This window comes from Schistocerca americana, chromosome 2 (genome assembly GCF_021461395.2).
Source record: "Schistocerca americana isolate TAMUIC-IGC-003095 chromosome 2, iqSchAmer2.1, whole genome shotgun sequence".
NCBI lineage: Eukaryota > Metazoa > Arthropoda > Insecta > Orthoptera > Acrididae > Schistocerca > Schistocerca americana.
The window spans coordinates 921228183-921253848 of NC_060120.1; the positions used below are offsets into that span (position 1 = coordinate 921228183).

Here is a 25666-nt window from a genome sequence, read left to right on the forward strand (position 1 = left end):
TTAAATTAAAAAACCTTCCAATTTTACATAAAAAAATAAGGCAGGCCACTTGTCAAAATCTTCAGTTCATCTCTACATTAATATGTTTACAGTCTTGAAATAAACAGTCCATTTTTATTTCTAAGGCTCTGAACTGAAGCTCTGTTTTACACCTATTCTAGTAATAGCATGTAATAGAGTCTCTACCCATTTAACAATCTGCATTGTGTACACTGTTTTTCCATTTACCACTATTACCTACAATAATTGAGATTCAGATAAATTCCTCTGATTTTTCTGTCTTATTTACCTTACAATTTCTCACAAATTGGAGGACCATTGTGAACTGTAACAACATGGTAAGTGTCTTTAGATGGTGTCCTTGTTGAGAAACGTTGGGCAATACTTATCTTGTGATCATTCTCTCTGCAATATTTGGAGGTTACACTTTATACTGAAGCAGTTGGTACTTGGTGTGACAATTTCAGAGTTGGTCTCATCTAATATATTTGAACTGTGTTGCACACATCATCTGTGTTTTTACGAGAGAAAAAATGTATCCACAAAAATTACAACCAATATATCTGGACTCTTATCATATCTTTATCTGTAGGATGTTTTAAAGAGAGATCTCTGAAGGCACGACTAAAAATGCACTACCTTAATTCCATGTATTTAAGAGATTGCTGCCTCACTCCTGTATACATATGAAGTGCGATTATTTGTTAATTTGAGTTAAATTTAAGTAAAAGGAAAAACTTTTGTTCATTCATGCTTCAATTACAGAACAAATATAAAGGGATGAAACTGTGTAATTCTAGTGAATCTGCAATTAATACTACAAGAGTTAGCAGTATGAAAGAGTATATCATGAACTAGGCATCAGCAAATATAATGAATTCTTTACGTATTGTCACAAAATTTAGTAAAACTTATATTACAGCTATAAAATGGTTAGAGAGACATTTTATATGGTGTCAAGTTCTAGCATTCTTGGAAGCCCTGGTGAACCGGATACCTACAATTGTGATCTCACCAGTCAGAATATTTTGCAACTGAAAGCATCCCATTCAGCCAAAGTTGAGAACTGTACTTTTAACCACCTTTGTTCATTGTGTCCTGGATAAGTGAAGAACTTTGATTGAATTTTTCATGTATCAAAGACAATAGCAGGGTATTGAGTCCTTAAGCTGATTTATACTTTCTCCAATTATCAAAATTAAATTGTTTAACTGACAGCAAGAGTCACAAAAAATTATTTTCATTTCCACATTGCATTTTATTGCCTCTGACTATTACACCAAGATATAAATAGCCCACCACTCAAGTTTAACCACCTAAAGGAAAGATTTATCAGCAAAATGTTGCCTTATTTGAAATCTTTAATGGAAATTAATTAGTTGTCCTAAGAGTATTAGAAGACCATACTGATGAACATTTAAAGAATGCATTAGGCTTCAGGTTACGTATTTAGGAAAGGTTGATAAGATGATACCTTTAGGGCTGTAACCGACTGACTATGCCAATACAAATTGGGAGATTAAGAGTACATTACTGACCGTAACACCTACTAATGAGCAAGAATGTCTTATAGTCACTTTTAATCATCTGAGATGTCAGGAATGTTTAAATGTTTAACTTGCACTTTTTAGGAAGCAGGAATAGTTTATATCACTGAGCTCCCAGCAGTCCAGTGTAGGATGAGGTAAACCACGGAAAGCCTAAATCAGAATGGGGAAACTTAGTGTTTATTAGACCACTGTACAAACTTTTCCTGCTTATCTAGAAATGCAAACATAACACCCACTTGCACCAACAGTATATACTACATGACCACAGAAAAAATTTAATCTAACATTGACTTCAGAAACACAGAAACATTAGAGGACAAAAATTCAACAGGTTTTGATACTTAAATTTGTCATTACAGATCACTACATATCTCAAGGAAAGATGTTTGTTAGTCTAAAGAAAAAAATAGCTTCAACTTCAAGCTTTGGCAAATTATAATTTACTATAAATAAGCTGGACAGCATGTCTAAATTTTCCAGTATTTACACTAAAGGACAATTTGGTGGATAATTTTCAGCACAATGCAGTCAAAATCTCTTAAGAGAATAACTGCATTAACAGTATGCAAAACTGGTTAGAGGATGAAAGGGATATTAAAATTTTTTGTGAATAAAGTAATATTCTTTGCATACATTCTCACTAATGTGTTATATGTGAGTATAAACTCTAAGTGGTATTTAAAGAGGTACAGACCCAGTGGGACAGTAGCCTAACTAAGAGATACTTTTTTTTTTTAATTTAATGCATTTCATCTCTAACCTGTTGGTACAAAATATGATTTTAATGAAGTTGCTACCTGATTATTTACTTTGTAGCTATTATTATGTACTTTGATGAACATATCAAACAATTTATCAACCATTAGGGTTGATATAAAACTAGCTATTAAGCATCTTATAGGACTTTGACTACCCAAAGGGACTGCTTTGTGGAAGCAGTGATTTGCACCTCACCAAACTAGACCATTTTCATTAGTTTATTTACTGAACTAATTTTATACTGAAGCACTAAACTGAGAACTATGTTCAAAATGATTTTCCCAGGCTATCTTTAATTAAAAATAAACTACACTGTTGTGGCAGTTTTGAAGTTATGGTGGTAAGCCTGAGTAGGCAAGAACATTTTCAAATACTTTTCCGCAAAATATTTTTAAAAACTTCAATTTTGGCACAGCTTGATATTTGAGTAAGGTTCATACAACATTTGTTTCTGAAATATTAAAATCTAAAATATAGGTAGAATGATTTACATTCATTAGCAAGTAAAAACTCGTATGTGAATAAGTAATAGACAAACAAATTTGTTAGTTGTGAATTTTGTGGAAGTAATTTTAGTTTCATGTTTCAATGACAAGTTTGCCTGAAGCTTGTGTGAACTATGTTTACAAAACATTTGTTGATTTTGGTGTCAAATGATGCAAAGTGAATGAATGTTGTGTTGTGTTTTGTATTTATGTAGAACCAAAGCATGGGCCAAATTTATTTCTTCACATCAACTATTGGATAATTTAAGAAAGATCACTGAACACATACACATTTACACTGACAAATGACGTTAAAAATTTAAATTTTATTTACTACTGTTGTTGCACTTGGAAACACACATTGTAATTGAATTTTGTTTGAAAATAACATTCATCTACTATGTGAGGGATGATCTACAGTGTTATTGTTTATGCAAAATCAAATGAACCCCAAAATGTCAAAAGCTAGTGTTCCTGAATAGACCCAAATTTGGTCTAGAAACATGAGTTACAAATAATGAATGGTGATAAAACAAGGGACCATAGAAAAAGACTTAAAGTACTGTGAAGGGGATACTAAGGCAGCATCACCACAATGTATTTGTGAATGGTAATACATGCAAACAGAACTGGACATTCCCAAGAAACAGTAAGAGTAATTCCAATGATCATGTTGGACATTTAATGCAAGAATGTTTCTATTACAAGACGTAGGCTAGTTGTAAATAATAGTAATGAGAGTAGTAATGATGATAATAATAATAATAATAATAATAATAATAATAATAATAATAATAGGAACAACAGAGAAAGATGTGATCACAGTATTTTTTGTGTGTAGTTAAACTGCATTTCACAGTAACTATAAAAGCAAAGTTGGACTTTGGTGTTTTGTGTTTCCAGTACACTATATGACGATGTCAATTTGTCTGTACCTATGTCAGTAATCACTGACCTTCACCAACCAGAGTGGCATTCTGTATCATCAATATTTAATCTCTCTAACCTGGGAAACTTTAGAACTTTTAGCGTATTAGAATTTAGTCATTTGTATAAGTTATTTGTAGTATTCTGAACATGGAAATTGTATTTGTCTAAACTGCTTTTTTATTGTTGATTTACTATGTAGAAACTAAAAACTGTGCAGTATGGGTGGCTGTGGAGAGGGGCAGGGGGAGGAATACTAAATTTCATTATACACAGGCATTTTTCCTAAAAAAAGAGAGAGAGAACTGCTTTTGAAGGATTCCTGTAGCAGGTATGCTAGAAGGGACAGCTTTAGTTGTAATAAATATTTTTGGCACAGGCAATGGTGTAAAAATAATCTTTTCACATAAAATGCTAGTTTCCCCTGTATTGTCTTTCATAACCTACATGGAGATATTTTTATAAAAATGAACACGTAAAAACAGAGCTTCAGCTAGGGCTTGCAATTCTCTAAATAATAATAATAATAATAATAATAATAATAATAATAATAATAATAGCAACAGTAACAAAAATTTATACATTTATAACTTTACAAAACATTCTCTACTTCAATTCATGTGCTTTTACAGTCCACATCTTTGCAGCATTTACAGTAACAGATTTACTTGTGCTAATCCTAAACTGATTTCTAAATCAATTGCCATTTGACACACTGTTTCAGAGTCCCTGATAAGCAGCACTGGCTACAGGTTACCTGTTTTTTACATCACTATTGTCTTATTCTATATGCAATGTATCTGGTCTGGTTTAATGATAACTTTGATTAAATATTATGTTATCATGGTTTAGATAAATTTAGAGGAATGGGCCTCTTGTAAAAACCTGAAATTACATGGAAGCCCTAGATGACAGTTATAGAGTGAAATAAATGATTATAAAATTTTAGTGTAATTGTAATGTCTATAATTAGGTTGAAAGATCCAGAAATATTTATGAGCTGATGAGTGAGTCCTTTATGTAGTATGCCACAAAAACTAATGCAATTGAGAGACTTTCAGATATGCCAGTTCTGCTTTGTTTAATAAAGTAGCAAGTGCTGCACAAACTGATTAAATAATACTCTGAATAATGAACTAGCTTGGAAACTTTCATAACATTTTGAATTTTTCTGTTCACAGCTGCAGTATTGTTGTTTTCAGTGACTTTTGCACAGTTTTTAGTTACATGTTTGACCTGTAATACATTGCAGCACAATTCCTAAATTGAATTTGCTTTTAACTAAATTATTTCAGATGTGTACGTAACTTGTGTATGGATCCATATTATAGTCACAATTAACTAAGGAAATCCTGTTAACTCCCATTCATAATTTTAAAACAAGCCCAAGATTAAATATATAAAATAATATTTCTGATGAACACATTTACATAACAAGAACAGTATCACAGACATTATACTGCTGTTAAAATATTAGCATTTTAGTATTAACACAATATTTAGAATGTTGTTCCACTTCAGCCTCAAAAATACACCTACATTTTGAGCTCAATTTGCCCATTTAAGCAAAATGTAAAGATCTCAAATTTTTAAAAAATATTTTCTGTAATGAAAAATTTAGTTTAATATATCGGTCATGGTCCTAATATCACATTGATGGTTCAACAGTACTACTGAAAGTTAAAACAAATTTAAAAAGTTATGTTTTACTGGAGGCCAAAGGATATTTTTTTATACATAAATTTAGAAAGTCAAGGATTGCACAATATGAAAACTCTTCATTTTCAAAGTTAAGTGTATTAAATAGGCAAGTTGGGCCCCAGGAATTTCTTTGGTAATTAGTTATTGTAGGCACATTTAAAAAATATTTTGTGGAATTTAAAAAAGTATCTTAGTAAAATTTGTATGACTATTACAACAGTTTTAGAATTTAGTATTATTTTCATCAGTTAACTACAAGAAAATGGGAACTTTTGAGTCAGTACTTACTGTACAAAACTTTCTAATTTCAGATTATTATCTACATGTCTTTCTTGCAACCATATTGTTCCCTTGCCCATGTTATTATCTTTGGGCAATTTTAAGCTCAATTTCCAATGCAGAAAAAAATTATACATTTTATGTTTCTTACTAACAGAAATTTCAAGGCAAGTTTCCATCAATTTGCAGTTTCAACAGTCATTCATTACAAAATTTTGACTGTCCTTTTTTAAGAAAACTCATTGTCATTTTCAGCAACAGTAAGCACAAAGTGTACTTAGATTTTATTCAATTTCATAAAAATTAGAAATCAAACTCTAAAAAATCAGTTATATAAAATAAATTTCAGTATATGTTAGTAAGAAAACCAGTTTCATGCATTTGTTGCAACAGTGGAAGTATTCAATGTAATTAAATATACAAAAACACTTTGCAATTCCATACTACATTACTGTTAGTGCTTTTGTGCTTACATGAAGCTAACAAATTGATATACAATAATTATCTTCTTTATTCAACATTCACAACTACCTCCTACTTAACTTAAATCCAGAGAGCAGGAGTAGTAGTGCTTATCCCTTCCCACCATAAAATATGCATGACAAATATACAATAGTTCCATTACTTCAATCTCATTAAAATACTGCAATAGAAGAAAATCCTAAATTGTTGGAGCTGACTAACAAACTCAGATAATGGTAAAAAAGAGACTAGCAATGAATAAAAGAAAAGTGCTGCACACTGTCATGCATAAACATTTTGACTTGCGAAACAAGAACACTAAGCTCTTATTGGCAACTGAGATCATCAATAAACAAATAATGGAATTCCATATAACACACAAAGCATAACCATGTCAGTCTTCTTTGGTTATCTCCACTTCCAACCATCAACACACTTGCTATTGCACCTTTTTTAATAGTAGTAGGTATATCTTACCATTTATCTCCTATTGGACTGTTATTTATTGTTGAACCAAGTTTACGTTCAGCTCCTGGGGCCGCACTTCCAGAGAATGGGCTCTGGCGTTTGTTGAGCTCTGCCAATAAAATTCCTTAATTAAGGAATGAAGTAAAAATGAGGTAAACATTTATTAACTAGACTTTAGTTGTGAAAGGAACTTAGGGTTTATCGAAATGTGATTTTCACAGCCAGTTAACTTTATTGCATCTGGATAAAATTCCTGGCTTTGAGTATACTTTTATTCTTTGGACGTAAGTTTTGTAAGGCAATCATGTCCCTTTAGTAAACTGTTTCCTGGGGCATCTGGATTGAATTTAATTGTTACCCAACTGTTGCTTTATATGTTCTGCACTTGCATCGTGAAGTTTGCAGAAAATCACACTGTGCATGTAGGAGGAAGAAACTATTGTAAATAGGTAAGACAGAGAAACTTTAAAAAATTACATTAGTAGACATAACATTTAGTTTTGTTTACAAACTCTCATTTTAGTACTGTTGCAGTAATGGGACTTTTTCATTACAGAAGGTCCTCTAAAAGTAAACTTGCAACTCTAGTGACATCCAATAATATTTCATTGTATCTTCTTTTCAGCCAAGCAAAAATTTGTCATTAAGAAGTGGCAGAGAGAAATAAGGAAGATCATGTTTGCACAGTCTAACAGTGCTGAAGCATTTGAATTTGTAGCTTTTCTCTGGATCCTCTACTAATACTTCAATTTCTCCCAGAGCTATCCTGTGGATTGGACAGAGCTGCCTAATGTAAATTACTGTAGTGTGCCACCTAGTTTATTTATTTATTTATTTATTTATTTATTTATTTATTCTTTGCCCATGGACTCCAGCTGAAAATCCAGCTGAGAGTATTGGGTGTGTCATACAATAGCCTATTAACATCAAACTTGATTTCAATATATATATAAATGAAACAAATGATTAAACAGAAATAGTCCATAATCATACAAAGGTTTTACATGTTTCACATTATATGTACACACAAATCAAAAAAACATACAGAAATGATAATTTTTACAGGTACATTTCAGTAATGATATATTTAAACACATCTTAGTATTCACTCAAACTGTATATACATTTCTCTGTGAGATATAGTTTCAAATGATTTTTAAAACATTTTAGATCTGTTTCTTTTTTAATGATTTTGGGGAGTTTATTAAAAAACCTTTTGCCTGCTTCTTCTGGGGCAGTCATAGACAGTTTTAGATTTCTGTTTATCATGTAGTAATTTTCATTTCCTCTTGTACCGTGTTTGTGTACATCTTTATTTAGGAGGTGTTTATCACTTGACCTTACCACCATTATGCTTTGGTATATATACAGTGAATATACTGTCATAATATTATAGTGTACAAAAGCTTGCCTACAGGTCTGTCTTGGTGGTATTTTTGCAATGCATCTCACTGCCCTTTTCTGAATTGTGAATATTCTTTTTAGGTAGCCAGTTTGTGCATTTCCCCATATATGAACCGAATAAGACAAATGTGGGAAGACAAGTCCATAATACATTGATCTGAGGACTTTATCATCCACAGTCTTAGCTGTTTTATGCATGATGAAGATGGAAACAGTGTGGTCAGTAGTTTGCTGAGAAGTTTAATAGTGTCAAAGTGCCAGCAAAGAGTGCCATGCAGCACTTAGTCTGAAAATGGCACCCGACAAGATCTGTTTTGAGCAAGTCAAAAAACATTCTGAAACAGGCCACACACCAGAAAATGTGGCGCAGTTCACCAGATAATGCTTCAGAGTTCTACCAAATCAGCACAATGCTTTTTGCAACAGTCCAGCATGTCACATTGATCATGTGGACAAATACTCCACCTGGACTTGCATATTTATTTCTAGCAAGTCTGTGTCATTCATGCATTAAATACAGCAGATGTCTCCTCAGCACCTCTAGTGTTGTGAATGGTTGTTCACCGAGGTAACAATGAATGTATTTGGACATGGATCTGTTTGTGATGTCTGATGAAGCCTAATTTCACCTGAGTGGTTATATCAAATCACAGGTTCTGAGTGGCAGAGAAACTGCCTAACTTCCACAAAACACCACTGCATGGTCAGAAGGTTAGGGTTTGGTGTGCAATGTCTGCACACCATATTATTGGCCTCACCTTTTATGATCAGAAGCTGACTTTGGCATGTTAAATTGCCAACATTTTGAAATCATTTGTGGCAACATTAAAAGACCTACTGTTACTTCCAACAGGATGGAGCAACTGCTCATACAACTGGCCGAACCTTGTAGCACATTTACACAATCTTCAAGCCTGACAGTAGTTAGCAGAGGTCAGTCTGGTTATGGCGAGAGCTGGCCCCCAGGTCACCAGATCTGTCAGTGTACGATTACATTGTGTGGGGATCCCTGAAGTCTGAAGTGCTTTGCAATAACCCTCAGTCTTGACAAACTGCAGCCGAACATTTTGGATGAGATTGCAGCAATTCCAGCAGTCTAGCTTTGATCTGCCTCTAGCAACCTGCTGACCGGGGCCCGAAACTACAAAGATGTGAATGGTGTTCACTTTAAACATCTGCTTCAGGCAGGTTAGTACTGTATTTCCTTTCCTCTGCTGTTTTTCTTTGTACCTTAGGACACTTCTGCGGGCCACTTATTTGCCCCATCCTGTATTTTTCAATGAAGAGAACCTGATGCCTTTGATCCATGTTCCATTCCAATTGACCCCTTGTCCACTACCTCTGAGTGTAGGTGCTGGTGAGTTTATACAACTGTTCATAATGGAAGCCAAATTAATCAAGGAGGGATGATTGTGTAGTATTTGACTGGACACAGCTTTCCCAGCTGCTTCCAGAAAGGCAATGCACACTCCTGTTGTATTCTCATATATGTATTTATGGCCTGTAACCATTAAGTATCAATTGTCAACTGGTGTCAGCTATGGATGACACCTGAGAGACACCACTGTTTTGTATCATGACAGAAGTTGGATATTTTGGTTGCCTTTGTATATGGTAATCCCATGGGCAACTTCCCATGCTAGGAACCCTTATTGCCATAATGCAATATGTGAGCATGGTCTAACTTTTCCATAACACTTCCATGCATGTTTATAGATTTAACAGTGTACACAAGCCGATGAAGTACACTGAGAATGTGGGTTTGTGGTTACCCTCATTACCCATGTTGACTTATGTAGTCATTCCTTTTAAGAATGAGTGTTGAGAATGAGGATTCCAATAAAACAAAAACAATTTAAGTCATGACTGTGGTGCAAAACTGAGTAATTTGTAGAAAGACTTTCTTAAACCAAAAGTTTCTCCAACTCCACATACTACTCTTGTTGTAAATGACTACTATATGTGTATATCAATATAAGCAGTATCTTGTCTTCCAAGGTGTTTAGCCTCTCATTCATTGCCTAACCTCTAAGTTTTTTACCAAATTATTGGCCAGTCATTAGGATTTTCCAGCTGAAGGGTCATATGTTACAACAGTAAATAACAATTCAACTTTAGCCATCCAGTCTTTTAGTTCACACAATGAAGAGAAATCAACTTTTTGATTCTTAAGTCAAATATTTCATGAAATTAGTTTTATTTGTACCTGAAATTGCAAGTAACAACTTCCGACGAGCTCCTAAGGCAGTTACACCAATTTCTCGGAGATCACTTTCAGTGAGAGAACGAAAGATGTCAACGTCTATTTCTTGGTTAGTGAAAATACCTGAAAATGTAAAAATTCTTTTTAGGCTGAAGGCAGTTTGTATACATTTATTCTAGAAAGTAATTAGAAACATGACAACCTGAAACCTTAGTAGTAGTAGCAGCAGCAGCTATAATGTGTGCTTTGTAACGCAAGTTATGGCACTGCTCTGTGAACTCTTAGTAATGTATGCAACTGTTTCTCTTCAAACCGCTATTCCCTTCACGGTAGGTCATACTGATATATGGAAGTAGAGAAAGTTTAGATGTCTAAATTTATTCTGGACATTAGATAGACCAGAACTATGTTAAGTAAGAATGGACTAAATCAAATACTGGTGTGTCTAGAGACATTGGTTATGTGTGTGCGATAGTCATTAACAAAGAGTGCGATAGTCATTAACAAAGAGTGCGATAGTCATTAACAAAGAGTGCGATAGTCATTAACAAAGAGTGCGATAGTCATTAACAAAGAGTGCGATAGTCATTAACAAAGAGTGCGACTCATTAACAAAGTGTGCAAGTTTTGAAGTACTTTCCAAAAGCTGAACTATTACTAGCATTGTTTTTCATTGTGCCCATCTGTGACAACACTTGCCCTATGGGGTTTGCAGCAACCTGCCCTTTCCAAGTTGTCATTATTCCATCCTGGACTTTCCATTATTTAATATTTCAGTATGATATATGAGAAATGTAATGCATGGATACGTTGGGACTATAGGAATAAAAGGGGATCATGACTGATGGACAAGATTGTGGGAGCATGAATGGCTTTATTGAAATAATGATCAAGCATCCACGTAGAAAAACGTCATCTTACTTTGTACACTCTCTTGTTACTGCAGATGCTCCTTCCACCAATCATTTAACTGTTAAGCTGTTGACAAGGTCAGAAACAAGTTGGTGTGCATGTACATTATTTGTTTTGTCTGAAGGTGACTGTCCTAATGTTCAGCACAATCTGTCTCATGTATCTTCCAGTCAACTGGTCCATGACTCGACAAGGCAGCGAAGTGTTATCTTACCTCTTATTTGAAATTCTTAACTGAGCTGGTGCATGACACTGTCAAATTAAGCACTGTTGAAATGAACTAAGTCACTCAGCCAGCTTTTGTATGCGGTCACACAAATGCACGGGTTTGGACAATGGCATTTCTGAATTCATTTTGAGTGTAGTAGTCCTTCTGGAATCTAGATTTAGATATCAGTTTATTTCACTCCTCAATACTAGCCAGTTGGTATGCATTTTATTTTGCAATTGACTCCAGAAAAATAAGTAAGTCTGTGCATTTTAATCGAGATCAACTACACTATCCATCATCCATAGGTACATGAAAAATGCAGCATGTAACATAACCTTTATGTCATGCTAGATCATGACTCGCAAAGTGTGTACAATGTGTAAATATTCAATCAGCCAGTTGAGATCCATTACTACATAATTCTCTCTCAACCTTTCCATTCATTATTATGATCACCTGTACACAATGTTGGTCTTCCACATTTTCTAATACTAGTTATGCACTTTCCATTAGTTATCTTTTTCTCTCTTTGTATCAAATGGTGAACTTCCTTGATCCATATGTCTACTGTTGGTCTGTGTGAACTACGCACCTACATTGCATACCCATTACAGTCATGTCATGATTACGTCTTCCATTTTAGTTTGTTCCCTGATCCAAATGGTGGTTCTCATCTCAATATTTCTTGTCAGACTTCCGCTCCCTGGGAAACCCAAGTTTTTACATGGGCTTTTGTGTTTTAGGACCATATCTCATTGACAGAGCTCTGAACCTACACTAGCATTGTTCTTTTCAGAAATGCTATTAGCTAAATTCAGTGAATAAATTTTCTGAAAGGATTTCAAATGTATTTTTACTCCCCTTTCTTTCCCAATCTATCTCGTGTTCTCTAACTGCCTTAAATACAAAAACAAAGTGGTTGTATGACTTCATTATTAATTTACATCATTTTATTTTCAACTTGTTTGTTATAGATTAATTCAGTAGCTGGTTTTCAGACTTAATTTCAAGCTTTCACTATTAAGTTCAAGTTATGTTTAAATTCACCTGCACAGACAATACAATAGGCACTCATGAAATGAAGATGATTAAGATTTCTGGATTAAAACTTATTTCTTCATTTTCTAATTTTCAGAATCTCAACTTCTGTTAGGCATGGTGAATATAGTTTAGAGGATACTAGTTATCCTCTTTCAATTCTGATTATTCGATTGTTCCAGGTAATTCTAAGAGAAGGTGTGAGATTATGATTATGTTCTTCAGAATATTAACATAGTGTGGATCCGCGTCTTATCTTGTGAAGACAATTGCAGCTTGACTGTTATGCCTTGGTGGTAATGTATTGAAGATCAGATGCCTAGGTATTACTTGTTGACAAGGGCTTCTGAATTTGTTTTAAGTGCTAGGCAAGTCCATCTAGGATTCAATATTATTAATTATGGTTACATGCAAAAGTAATTCTATGCCACATATTAACCTATCAAATCAGTTACAAATGTTTACTAAGGACTAGAGAATGACCATAACTTACAAATGTATTTTTCTAGTCCAATGGATGTTAGAAGTGAAGCAATATCCTTTGTCTTCAATCCTGCAATTTGATTCACAGCAGATGTGGGTGCAGAATCTAGGTAGTTGCTTGCACTCATCAGTCCATTTTCACCAGTTAATAATGTACTGCTGAAGTCTGAGGCCGAATTTAATGTTGGAGATACCATAGAGTTGTTTGTTTTCCATGGGTCCAGATCACCAGAATCCTAGTTTGGAATCTAATTATTAGTCATGCTTAATGAAATGGTGTATTTTAACATCTTTTGATGTATAATGCTTACCTGGAGAAGTCCATTGTGTTTTGGTTTCATTTCTGGTGTTGGACTGGACTGGCTGAAGCCATATCCAGACCACAGTGATGTTGGAGTTCTTAAATTAGTTCCGAGAGGTTTCTGAATCGCTGTTGGGAGAATTAAAATCATGCTTAATAAATGAAAGTTAGTTTATTTTTTTTACAATAAGAAGCAAGAAATTTATTAAATGTACAGTGGGGGATTCATTTACAGTTCTGTTTAAATTTCTTTACCTTTAATATTTCAAAATGAGTTTCTGTAACTTAAATAGTAGACGTCTATGAGACAGTGGTTTTGTATATTTACTACCGACAGTGATCTAGTGGTTATCATCACTGCTTCTAGCTTATGGGGTCCTGCATTCAATTCCCAGTCAGGTCGGAGAGTGTATCCACTTGGAGACGACGGTGTTTTATCATTGACGACACCCAAGGAACCAAAGTTATGTCAAATTAAAAATACTTGCACCAGGCAATCAGACAACCCCAGATGGGACCTCCTGCCTAATAAGGCAATATTATTATTTCACTGTACAATCGTGAATGTTCATCACAGCTGGCAACTATCATAATAAGGTCCAGAATATGTTACAATTCTCTTTAAACTATTTTAATACTAGTTTCTTACATTTCTCATACGTTAAGCAATTCTCTTAAGATTTTGAAAGATGAGCAGCCTTTTAAGTTATGTATAAATACTTGTTCACATTTTGTTTTCATTACACAGTGCAGTGACAGTTTCATTGCCACAATACTTTTAAGCACCATTTTTTGTCTTTAGCATTTAATTATGCACATGAGAACAAAAAGAAAATAATTAAAAATCCTACTATCAATTTTTAATATTTTTGAATCTTTATAGAACCTTTTCGTATAAAATAATCAAGAACATTGTCTGCACAGTAATATGAGAAGTAGTGGTATCAATGTTCTTCCCTCAATTTCAACAATTTATTTAAAATAAATAGTGGCTTGGTTGTATTACACATTTTAGTAACATAGCTCTTCAAATAAGTGATCTTTGTTTTTCTTGGTTTATTTAGGTATTTTTGTTTCCCATATCAGTCTTAAATTTTATGTACAGCATTGCAGATTTTTGGACACCCAGTCATACGTGTTTGAAAATCACTTTTCACCAGCTTAATTTTTTAGCAACAACTGTGATACACTTAATTTGGAAATTTCTTCCCTTCAACCCCATTAATTTAATTACTTTTGAATGCATTATGGGAACCGCAGTGATCAATGTCTTGTAAATAATTACTATTAAAAACAGTCTTGATCACGATTTATTTTACAAGGTGACCGGTTTCGACCACTACTGTGGTCATCTTCAGACCATTGAGTAGGAACCCCTTTCTGTTGGAGATTCTCCAACAGAAAGGGGCTCCTACTCAATGGTCTGAAGATGACCACAGTAGTGGTCAAAACCGGTCACCTTGTAAAATAAATCGTGATCAAGACTGTTTTTAATAGTAATTACCCATTAATTTAGTTTTGCATGTTATTCTACCATTTAATTACGATTTTCCTAATTTAACATTATTCATGTAAATACACATAAAGTGTCAGTGGTGATACGCCCTTGAAAAAAATATGGAGGTAGTGTGGAACGGTGAAGGTGTGGCGACCAGTATCGGTCTGGAGGAGAGTATCGCTCAGGCAGGAGTAGAAATTCCTTGAATAGACTGTTTTTGGTACTCTTGTTCAAATGACAGTGACAGGAGCTATATTGTTCTTAATTACTGAAGGTTATTTTGTAATTGAAGTTTGTTTATTTGCAAGAGAGAGTATTCTTCCTGGTTGCTGACAGCCAGCAACCTGGATATATCTACAAAGGACTGTAAAATGTTGCCACATTGCCAGTGTCCGATACCACCTGTCGGCTTTGCCTTACGTATGACGTCATTGGTCAAAGATGCTGCAATGACAATCTGTGAATGGAACATATCATACTCTTCAACAAACAAATGTAGCATGCCATAAAATACATTTAACGTGACTATTATTTACGCGCAAATTTCATTTAAACGAGTTGAAGATGACTGAAATAAATAAGAATGAGAGCAATTACGAGTGCATATATTATATAATATTTTCCATATGTACTACAAAAATGATCTAAATAATGAACTGTCAAATAGTTGGAATCAGTAACTAGAAGCAACGTTTGTAAGAAATCATTTCTAGTTACAGATTCCAATATTACTGTTTGTTATGCAAAAATCTTATATCAGAAATGTGCTTAAAAATGATCTCATTAGTTAACTACAGAATACGACTAGACTTTCAAAAAATGAAAATCTTTACACACATTACTGCACACGTAAAGAAATAAAATGTAAAAATGACCAAACCTTGCAACTGATAACTATACTACACTAAAGTCACACCAGCTACAGTAGCTCCAAATAACTCAGTAAAACCAATACACCAGGAGTGACAGTAAAAATAAGAGAAGTGTAGCAGATACATCCAAAAGGAAAACACAAACTTCCCGTATACGAACTACCATAGGAATCAAAGATGGAAGCTGATAAGAATGAAGTAAGGACATTACAAGAAATAATAATGTTGGAAGGTCAAACTGTAATGAAAGAAGCAAAATCCAGAATAACTAATAAAAAAAGTAATAAGAAAAACTGCCAGGCACGAATGAGGTACCACCCAAATCAGTTCTTTCCTATCACCCACGCTCAATCAGATGCAAAGTTTTAAAATAATAAAAAATGAAACGAGTCATTCACATAAACACTCTAGCAAAGACACAGCAATACCCCTCGGCCCACCATTGCAACCAGAAAATATTAAAATGACCAAAAAACCTCACTCCAGGGAAACCGAAAAAGTAGCACACACACAATACAGTAACATAAAAAATGCAACATAAAACAAGAAAAACGTGTCAGACCCACCAACACCTAACTAACAAAATGAGGCTTGTACATTTTGCTGAGTACTTTCATAGATGCAAGAAATAAACAATAACCTTCAGGAATACTCTTCCTCCAACAGTATTCATCTGAATGGTCTTGCAACACCGAAATCTTTTTCTTTCCCCACCCGACAACATATTTTACAGCCCCCCCCCCCCCCCCCCCAATACCCCTCAATAGTATTAGTGCATGCCCCCATCTTATAATCTTTAAACTGAATATTGTGATTCAGGAGCAAATGATGATAACCCCTTTCACTCAACCCCTTATACGAAGCAAACCCATCCGAAATGACTACAGAACCTTCAACAACATTTTTTTAAATTAAAGATGTCAAGACTTCCTTTGTCCAATTTGGTACAACCCTTAATACATCAGCACACATTCTGCTCCAGAAACTACTACTACAAAAATGCAACAACCTAGTGCCCCCTTTCGTACTTTCTCTTTCCAAAATGTGACTCATCTACTTCAGCTATAACTGGTAAGTACTGCAAAATATCTAGCACCTGTGTCTGCACAATATGTTAGTGAGGTGAGACTGTAAATTCCACTATGTTTTGGCAAAAGAAGCAAATTTTGACATGGTAACAAGATAAATGTTTACATTTTACTCAAAATTCATCACAAGTGACACCTTCCTGCAAGTTAGAAGTGGTTAACAACATTTTTGGCTGTTCCAAAGCGGGCGTCCTGTGAGAGTATGTTTGTGCCAAGTGCAAGAGGAACGTTAAAGCCACAGGCGAATAAATACAGTCATGACACACATTAGTGTGAAAGTTGTTACCATTTGACAGCTAGAGGGACCCTAGCACTCCAAGCGGTGAGAGTCACATGCGTCCTAAGGATAATGATTGTTTTCGATTATTTTCTACTTAATTGATGGAACAGTTGCTACACTTTTGCATTCCGTGCTTTAGTAAGTTACCAATAGACATGAATTATCATGATAGATGTAAAAACAGCCGAATCACATCGATTCAGTGATGTAAGCTACAACTTGATGATGAAATACTTTGTAAGATTTATTTATTTGCAGTATATTCTGCTGACAGCAAAAAATGCAAACACAGCTCATGCTTGAGAAGCGTATATTTCTATTTTTGTCTGTTGTTACTATCATAGCACTTTCCTTGACACTTACATTTTTTTATGGAGGCCAATGACTTGCCCTTTCTTACATTTCACTATCCTTTCTAATATACAAATATTGTTTTGTAAATGTAATTTCTTTTGCTTGAAGGGCAAAAGTGTAAGACTCTTGCCATTTGTTGCCTGATTTTGTAACTGATTCTTCCTGTGTGGGGAAAGGTTTTTATTGCTTTTGATACTATCATTGTGTCTGTGTGGGTTTCACGTAAGCTACAGTTCTGGCGGTTTATTTGATAACTTAATGTAGGTACTACATTCCATATAATATGGGTTTACTAGAAAGGGAAGGTGGAGGGGATGGACATGGACACACACACACACACACACACACACACACACACACACACACACACACACACACACACACACACACACACACACGAAATATTCAGTTACCTAAGATGTCTCTGGATCCCAAAATACTTTGAAATTTTATGGGCTACTGGAAGGGTTGGACAGTCTAATAGTTTCCTGGGTGGCACAAGTTATTAAAAAATGCAAAGGGTTGCCCGCAAGGGTTGATATATGGGCCAATATTTTGGAACCTGACGATCATGAACTGATGGATGGGGCTGATGAAGCAAACAGAGTTGTGGCTTGATAGTATCCTGGTGGTGGTTTCTGGAGGTAATAGATGCAAGCTCAAAGAAAATGCAAACCATGTACACTCAGAGGGACAATGGTGGCTCAGGGGCAACAAATTAATGGTAGCTGCAAATAAAACTACATACATACTGCTTAAAAGCAAACTCATCCTAAACAGGAATCAAATCTTTAGGTTGATTAACAGCCCAATTGCATGCTCTGTATTTAGGAGTTTTCCTTGATAACAGAAGAAACTTTTCAGCACATGCAGACAGCTTGCCTAAAGACCTCTTAAACATTGCACAAAATAGCCTCTGCTGACACTGCTAACTTAACCCTGGAGGCTGCAAAACTGTACCACTATGGAATACTGATTGCCATTGTGGGTTTTGCAGCAAGCACGTGGGTTCACCAGCTACACCTGGTATGACAGACATCATCATAGTAAAGAACCCCTTGAGTGCGAGGTCTCAAATTCAGTCTTCAGTAAGGCTCATTTGAAAATGATGATTTAACAATCGTGACAGGAAAAATATTAGCTGCTAGTGACTGACCAAACACCTCAGGAGCGCAGTGGAAGACGTCAGGAGTGCAGTGGAACACATCAGTGTCAGGAGATGCTGAGACCAGCCTCTTATGGGATGTATGTATTACACTTCACAAAATGGACAACATTCAAGAAACATTCAAAAAAAAACTTGACTTGCACCAAGAATACTAAACAAAAAATGGCACACCGCAGTGATCACAAAGATTCAAACCATCAAGATCGAAGGGAAAGTTCCTTGGAGTTACAAACCATGCAGGATATTCAGCTAGGTATCCACTCTTAAAGAATGCGTACGGAACCATATTGGTGTAACAAGAATTGATGGAATGTGATGGCTTGCAGTTGATCACAAAACAGTCTTTCGTGGAGCTTATTGTGAAAGAGGCTAACCTTTAAGATGTAGCTGCATATAGTGTGGTAATATGTTTTATAGGTACAGAAATGCAAACAAGGCTGAATTTCTACATTGGTCTCATAGTATGAATTGCAAAGTCACACTTTCCATGATGGATAGTTTGTTCTAAAGGAGTATGGATTTTTACGCGCAGACCAGGAATCAAGCAAAAGCAAGTTATTTTGACCATCTACTGGCCAAAAGCAGTGCTCACACCACAGTTTTAGTTCTCTAATGCACTTTTTCCTTTCTAGCTTTCTGTGACAAACCTTGTTTACTGCTCTTGCAAGATCACTCACATGAGAAAGAAACGTAGGGGCAGGGCACCTCTGACTTCTCCCTGCACAATAAATAACTTTCTAGTCAATTTATCATCCAGATTAACAGTCAGCATAATTATATGTGAGTGATTAAGGCATTGATGTTAGTTGAGCTTGATCCAAATCTTTGTACCTGCAATTTCAATGGTTCCTTTCATATGCATTTCCTTTTCATATCCCAAATCACTTGAGTTTAAAACAAATTCTTTACTGAATGATGTAAGTTTATCTCATCTACAAATTTTCTGGCCAGTTCTGTAATTTGCTGTATATTGTCAAGTTGACACTGTTTGAAATTTCATTATCTTTCATCTTCCAATTCTGTAGCACTGTTTGAAGTTTGGCAACCATCCACTGCTTTCCTTGAAATCACTATAATCTATGTTGTGCACAGTTTGATGTGTATAACATAGGAGGTTGCAATCTTGCACATCCTGGAAATTGGATCAAGCATCCTTTAAACATGGAAACACCAATGTTTTTGTAGCAAGTGTGCCTTACCCTCCATTGAATATCCTTAGTCTCACAGACTACAGTCATACTGGTGCATACTTATTCAAAATCTGTTCATAAATGTTCTCTCTATGCTGCAATTTATCTTTCATGTGCGAGGTTATTTTTAGTACCCACTGGAGATGGAATTTGTGACTCCCTGTCTGACAAAGGGGATTAACTACATGGTTCATCTGCTTCAATATCACCTTCACTTGTTAAGCAAGTATTGTCATCATTGTACTCCTTATGTACATTGTCTGAACAGTTGAGCGTATATGACACTATGCATTCCACAGCATCTTGCAAAAATGCTAATATTTCATCTGCCACTTCTGTTTCACTCTGCAAAATTCCTTGGGGACTTTTCTGATGCAAAGTCAACTTCAGCAACTGACGTTTTAGATGTAACACGATGTTTGCTTTGTTTATTGTTGCCCTAGCTCTGCTTTGTATCAAAATCACTAACACTATAGCAATATATTGACTTGCCTGTTGACTAAGCAGTCAGCTACACTTCTTAGCCTTATGCAGTACTCACCACTGGATACCTCCAGTTCTGCCCCGGTTGCCATTAGCGGCCAATATTGTGGTTCGATGTTAGACAATACATTGGGCATGGAATTCCATAAGTGTCATTCACCATTCATTCACAAGCTCGCACTCAAGGGGCTCCTTGGAAGACTTAAAATAGTGAGGGATGCTAGGGTTGCCAGGAGTGTATTGTATTGCACCAGCCGAGGCTTTTTGTATCACTGAGTATGTCCCTCTGACATCACAGGATGATACCTTGCCGCAGCATATTGGTTGTGGTGAGGTAACATATGCTAAGTATGAGGTATTACATAACAAATAAGATATTCAAAACTGGACTCTTAACAAAGGCAGTGGGCCTGGGGCAGTGGAAATACAGGATGCCAGGCAGATACAACAACATCATCATCATCATCATCATCATCATCATCATCATCATCATCATCATCATCATCATCATCATCCAGTTATCATAGATACTAGAAATTTATCTGATCATCCCCACCAGAGGTACGGTTTGTTTTATGGCAATACAACCCTTACCTCCAGTACACACAAAGAACAGGAAAGAGACTGGCAGCATTGTGTGACAGTGGGAACTTAGAATCCCTGAGTACGTGGTATTCTCATGCCCTCTCGAAGTGTAAGCCAGGGCAAAATAACATTTCTAATTAGGAATCCTAATACATTCCCGTTACTGAACATAATGTTTTAGATTATACATAAAAATGAACTAAACAAGTCCAGAGCAGGTATTGGAGACAGAAATCTGCAAGTAAGAGATGTTAATGGAATCAAGTTTGTGAGAGGGAATATGCGAATGATTATAAAGGTTGAAAGGACAGTGGTAATGTTGATGCCAAGGATGCAACAAGCTCACAAGTAGTGTAGGAACACTGTATAATCAGTGAAGTGTTGTGTGCTGTCTTAACAGGACCATATTCATTTTATTTACCTTTAATATAATTAGCTATCCATAATAATACTACTATTTACAAATAATTGTGATCACTCATTTTTACTGTCATTAAGAAACTAGACATTTATCATCACAAATTTTAAGTGTTTCATTTTAAGTGTGTGGGTACAATACAGGGAAGAGATGACATGTGACTGAAGTGCAGGCTTTTATCCTACCCACCACAGGCCAAACTAAAATATACCAATGTAGCCATAAAATAAAGATTATCTAGAAAATTGTAAAGTGCAAAAAAGCAGTTGAAAGCTTTGAAATAGTTGTGTGGATTTTGATATAGATTGTGTAGGGCTAAATAATAGCATGAGAATACCACGTATTCAAAAGAGCAAATTAAGTTACATTGTGAAGCCTGTAGAAGAGTTTTGGCATCAAACTTTTCAGAGGAAAATACAGGAACCTGAAAAACCAGAGAATTGTTAAACAATTGCATCAATTTATTGGAGTCAGTCCAAAATCTAGTCAAGTTAACAGATGAACTATGAATTACAACTCAGCAATAACAAAACCAACAATTCTCAGTTCAAATGGAAGATTAGAAAAATACTTCCTGCAGTCATCAAAGTGCACAGAAAAGCTTAGTGAAGAAAGCAACGACAACAGTGTTGACTTTATGAAAATTAATTCTATCAAACAAAAATCAGACATTGGTGAACAAAACAATGAAACGAACTTCACGGGTGAAGTATAAATAGTAAACAAGTGAAGTGCCGTGCATCAGAGTTCACAAGACAACAAACTGAAGGTAATAGTTCACTGCATTTTGCAAGTGATTTCCCTAAAAAAATGTGCTGAGAGTCAACAATGTAACAACACAGGGATGCTGCAGCTCAAATACAAATAGTAAACAAACAAACAAACAAAATTGAAAGAAATGTATACAAAGACTTAATACTTATGAGTAACCTCTCAAGTAAACAAAAACATGGTGCTAAGTGACATACACAGCGAACATACATAAACTATGTAGTGAGATTAAACAAACCAGTCAGTCACTACATGGCTCAAAAATATGCTTAAGCTTTTTTTATTCTGACAAATTACCAGTATCCATATGAAACAGCCTCCTCCATGACAAAACATTACCAAGAACAGCTAAGTGAAAATGGGTCACATACTACTAAGAACATCACTCTTATAGCTGTAAGCAGTGCTGAAGTACTGAAGTACAGTGTCTTAGGGTGTTGTCATTCTTTATAGAAAAAGAAGCGAAGCCATATATGCTGTGTGTAGGTGAATATCAGCACAGAAAGCTAAGTACTAAAACTGTAACGAGTACCTAAACTTGGTAAGTGCATGATACAGAACAACTGCTTCCTTTGGCGGTGTATATGTATGTGAACAGGAAATTCAATATTAAAGAAGTTTATTTAAAAGCTACTCTGTGGACCTGGTTTCAGAGTTGGCTGCCTTTAAGTTATTATATCTTAACATAATTGTTGTCTCATTCTCCGAATAGCAACTTTGAAAATTTTCTGTACCAAATGCAATGTGCTACTTAACACACCCTTTAAAGAAAAAAAATGCATTTTATGGCGATTTCTGTGTACACTTTGATGAAGGGATCACTAAGGAGACAGATTTTATGAAGCTAGTTGCCAGTTTTGGGCATTTTTTTTTCTACCAACCAGATGTTATGCCTGCCTTGACACTTATCACAAAACTAAGTTCTTGTGAATATGAGATCACTAATTGACCAAACAATATCTGCCCAAAATAATCAACTGTTACCTGGCATTCTAATTATGTATTCACAAAATGGTAATAAATAAGTAACATTGAATAGTTTTCCAACAGCAGTATCTGCTTAAAAGTGCAGCCTAGACTGCAGACAATGGCAGCAACTGATGCATTTACAGAATTTTTCCAGATTATAGAAGATAAATGACTATCTAGCCACAGAAGACCAGGAAATTCCTGTGAGCAGTCACAACACAGCCACAGTGTGAGAGCAGTCACAACACAGCCACAGTGTGAGAGCAGTCACAACACAGCCACAGTGTGAAAGAATACTCGCAGTATACAGACGAACTGAAAAAATTAAAATGCATAGTTCTGCTATTACATTATCATTATAAAACACCAACAGTTCTCAGTGCAAAAGGCGTGTTCTACAGCAGATATTTACGACTAATAGTTAATTATTACATTGGGGAAAATGCTACGTACAATCCCAGACCTCAATATAGACCCTGCAGCTGCTGGAATAAATGACAAAAGATGCAACATGATTAACTAGATGGAAGAAGAAGAAAATGGAAAAATAAAGGTGTTAAAGTATTATAATAGTCAGATTATATACAGGATGTTTACTAGTGTCCTCAAGAAAATTATGTATGGAATTGCTGAACCATTGACTATAATAACTAGTAAGTGTTTCACTCCTGATGTATTTCCAGACACTGTGAAACTTGCACTGTCAGTGCCAGTTTATAGAAAGGATGACCCAACCATGGTAGCAGGCTTCAGGCCAATCTCAATAAATCCAGTCTTCACTGAAGTCATCAAAACTGCAATGTGAGACCAAATATCACATTGCTTTGAAATTTTTACTCTTCACAGATGCACAGCATGGTTTCTGAAAATGCAAATTTACAACAGCAGCAGCAGCAGCACTGGGTCTGGTTACTAGGTTAAGAGTTTTGAGAAAAAAGAATCAGCAGCACTGACACTTTCTGACCTTAGTAGACATTTGACTGCATTCCTCTTGAGGTACTCCTAAACAAGCTCAGTGAATATGGAGTTGAAGACACTGTTCTGGCAAACCTCAAATTTTAGTTGGAAAACAGAAGCAGACACTGCCAGTCCAAGGAGTACCATCAAGTGAACTAAAGCTGGAATACAGTGAGCCATGGGGATTGGTACCATCTGGATGCCTAGAAGAGTCAAACATTGATCTCATCCAGAGAGAGAGAGAGAGAGAGAGAGAGAGAGAGAGAGAGAGAGAGAGAGCGCACACTGATATCTACTTCAGGTACCTGTAATTTATTTGTGTCAGTTGCACAATATGTGTTTTTTGCAAGATTAAGATGTTTGCTGTGAACCAGTTTTAAACCATTTTTTGAAAGGAATTTCTGCAATTTGACCGACTTGTTCATATAAATAAAAATAAATCAACAGTTAGCAGTGAAGTGGAAAAATTTCCTTCAAAAAATTCTATATTCTATTGCCCACAAAAGAGGGTTTTAAGCCTGTTTCTTCATTCTCCTGGCAATATATGGTATTGATATATTTGGACTTTTTATCAATATACTATTGCTCAAGTCACACCCACACCCAAAAAGGAAAATAGGAGTAATCTGCTGAATTACTGGAACATGTACTGTGTTCGAACATTATAAAGTACCTTGAAGAAAACAATTTATTGACACATAGTCAGCACAGATTCAGAAAATATCATTCTTGTGAAACACAACTAGCTCTTTACGCTCACGAAGTAGTGAGTGCTATCGACAGGGATGTCAAATTGTTTCCGTATTTTTGGATTTCCAGAAGGCTTTCGACACCATTCCTCATTTCTAACCGAACTGTGTTCCTATGGAATATCTCTTCAGTTATGCAACTGGGTTTGAGACTTCCTGTCAGAAAGGTCACAGTTCATAGTAATAGACAGAAAGCCTTAGAGTAAAACATAAGTAATATTCAGTTGCGCCGAAGGAAGTGTTTTAGGCCCTGTATTGTTTATATTAACAACATAGGAGACAATTTGAGTAGCTGTCAGATTGTTTGCAGATGATGCTGTCATTTACTGTCTCGTGAAGTCATCAGATGGATAAAATTAATTGCAAAATAATTTAGTTAAGATATCTGCGTGGTGCGGAAAGTGTCAATTGACACTGAATAAAGAGAAGTGTGAAGTTATTCATCTGAGTACTAAAAGAAATCTGCTAAATTTCAATTATGCAATAAGTAACAAATCTGAAGGCTGTAAATTCAACTAAATACTTAGGGATTACAATTATAAAATAACCTAAATTGGAATGATCACATAAATAATGTTGTGGGTAGAGCAAACCAAAGATTGTGATTCATTGGCAAAACACTTAGAAGGTCCAACAGGTCTACTAAAGAGACTGCTTACACCACGCTTGTCCGCCCTATTGTGGAGTATTGTGGTGCCGTGTGGGATCCGCATCAGGTGAGACTGACCGATGACATTGAAAGAGTACAAAGAAGGGAGCTCATTTTGTACTATCATGAAATAGGGGAGATAGCACCACAGACATGATACGAGAATTGGAGTGGCAGTCATTAAAACAGGCATTTTCATTGCAATAGGATCTTCTCATGAAATTTCAATCACCAGTTTTCTCTTCCCATTGCGAAAACATTCTGTTGGCACCCACCTACATAGAGAGAATGGATCATCGTGATAAAATAAGAGAAATCAGGGCTTGCACAGAAAAATTTAAATGCTTGTTTTTCCCCACACACTGTTCGAGAGTGGAACGGTAGAGAGAGAGAGAGAGAGAGCTTTAAGGTGGTTCATTGTACCCTCTGCCAGGCACTGAATAGCAGAGTAA

General features: G+C 35.5%; 1 protein-coding gene across 1 annotated transcript in view; it reads right to left on the reverse strand.

Annotated features, from left to right (window-relative positions):
- Positions 1-6636: 6636 nt before the first annotated feature.
- The window catches only part of LOC124594548 (protein bicaudal C), a gene marked incomplete at its 5' end in the record, with an annotated part of 146258 nt that continues 127228 nt past the window's right edge, over positions 6637-25666 (reverse strand). The window contains 4 exons of the mRNA XM_047132920.1: positions 6637-6740; positions 10242-10361; positions 12893-13118; positions 13194-13312. Coding sequence (XP_046988876.1) covers positions 6637-6740; positions 10242-10361; positions 12893-13118; positions 13194-13312 — 569 coding nt within the window. The remainder of the gene's footprint in view (positions 6741-10241; positions 10362-12892; positions 13119-13193; positions 13313-25666) is intronic.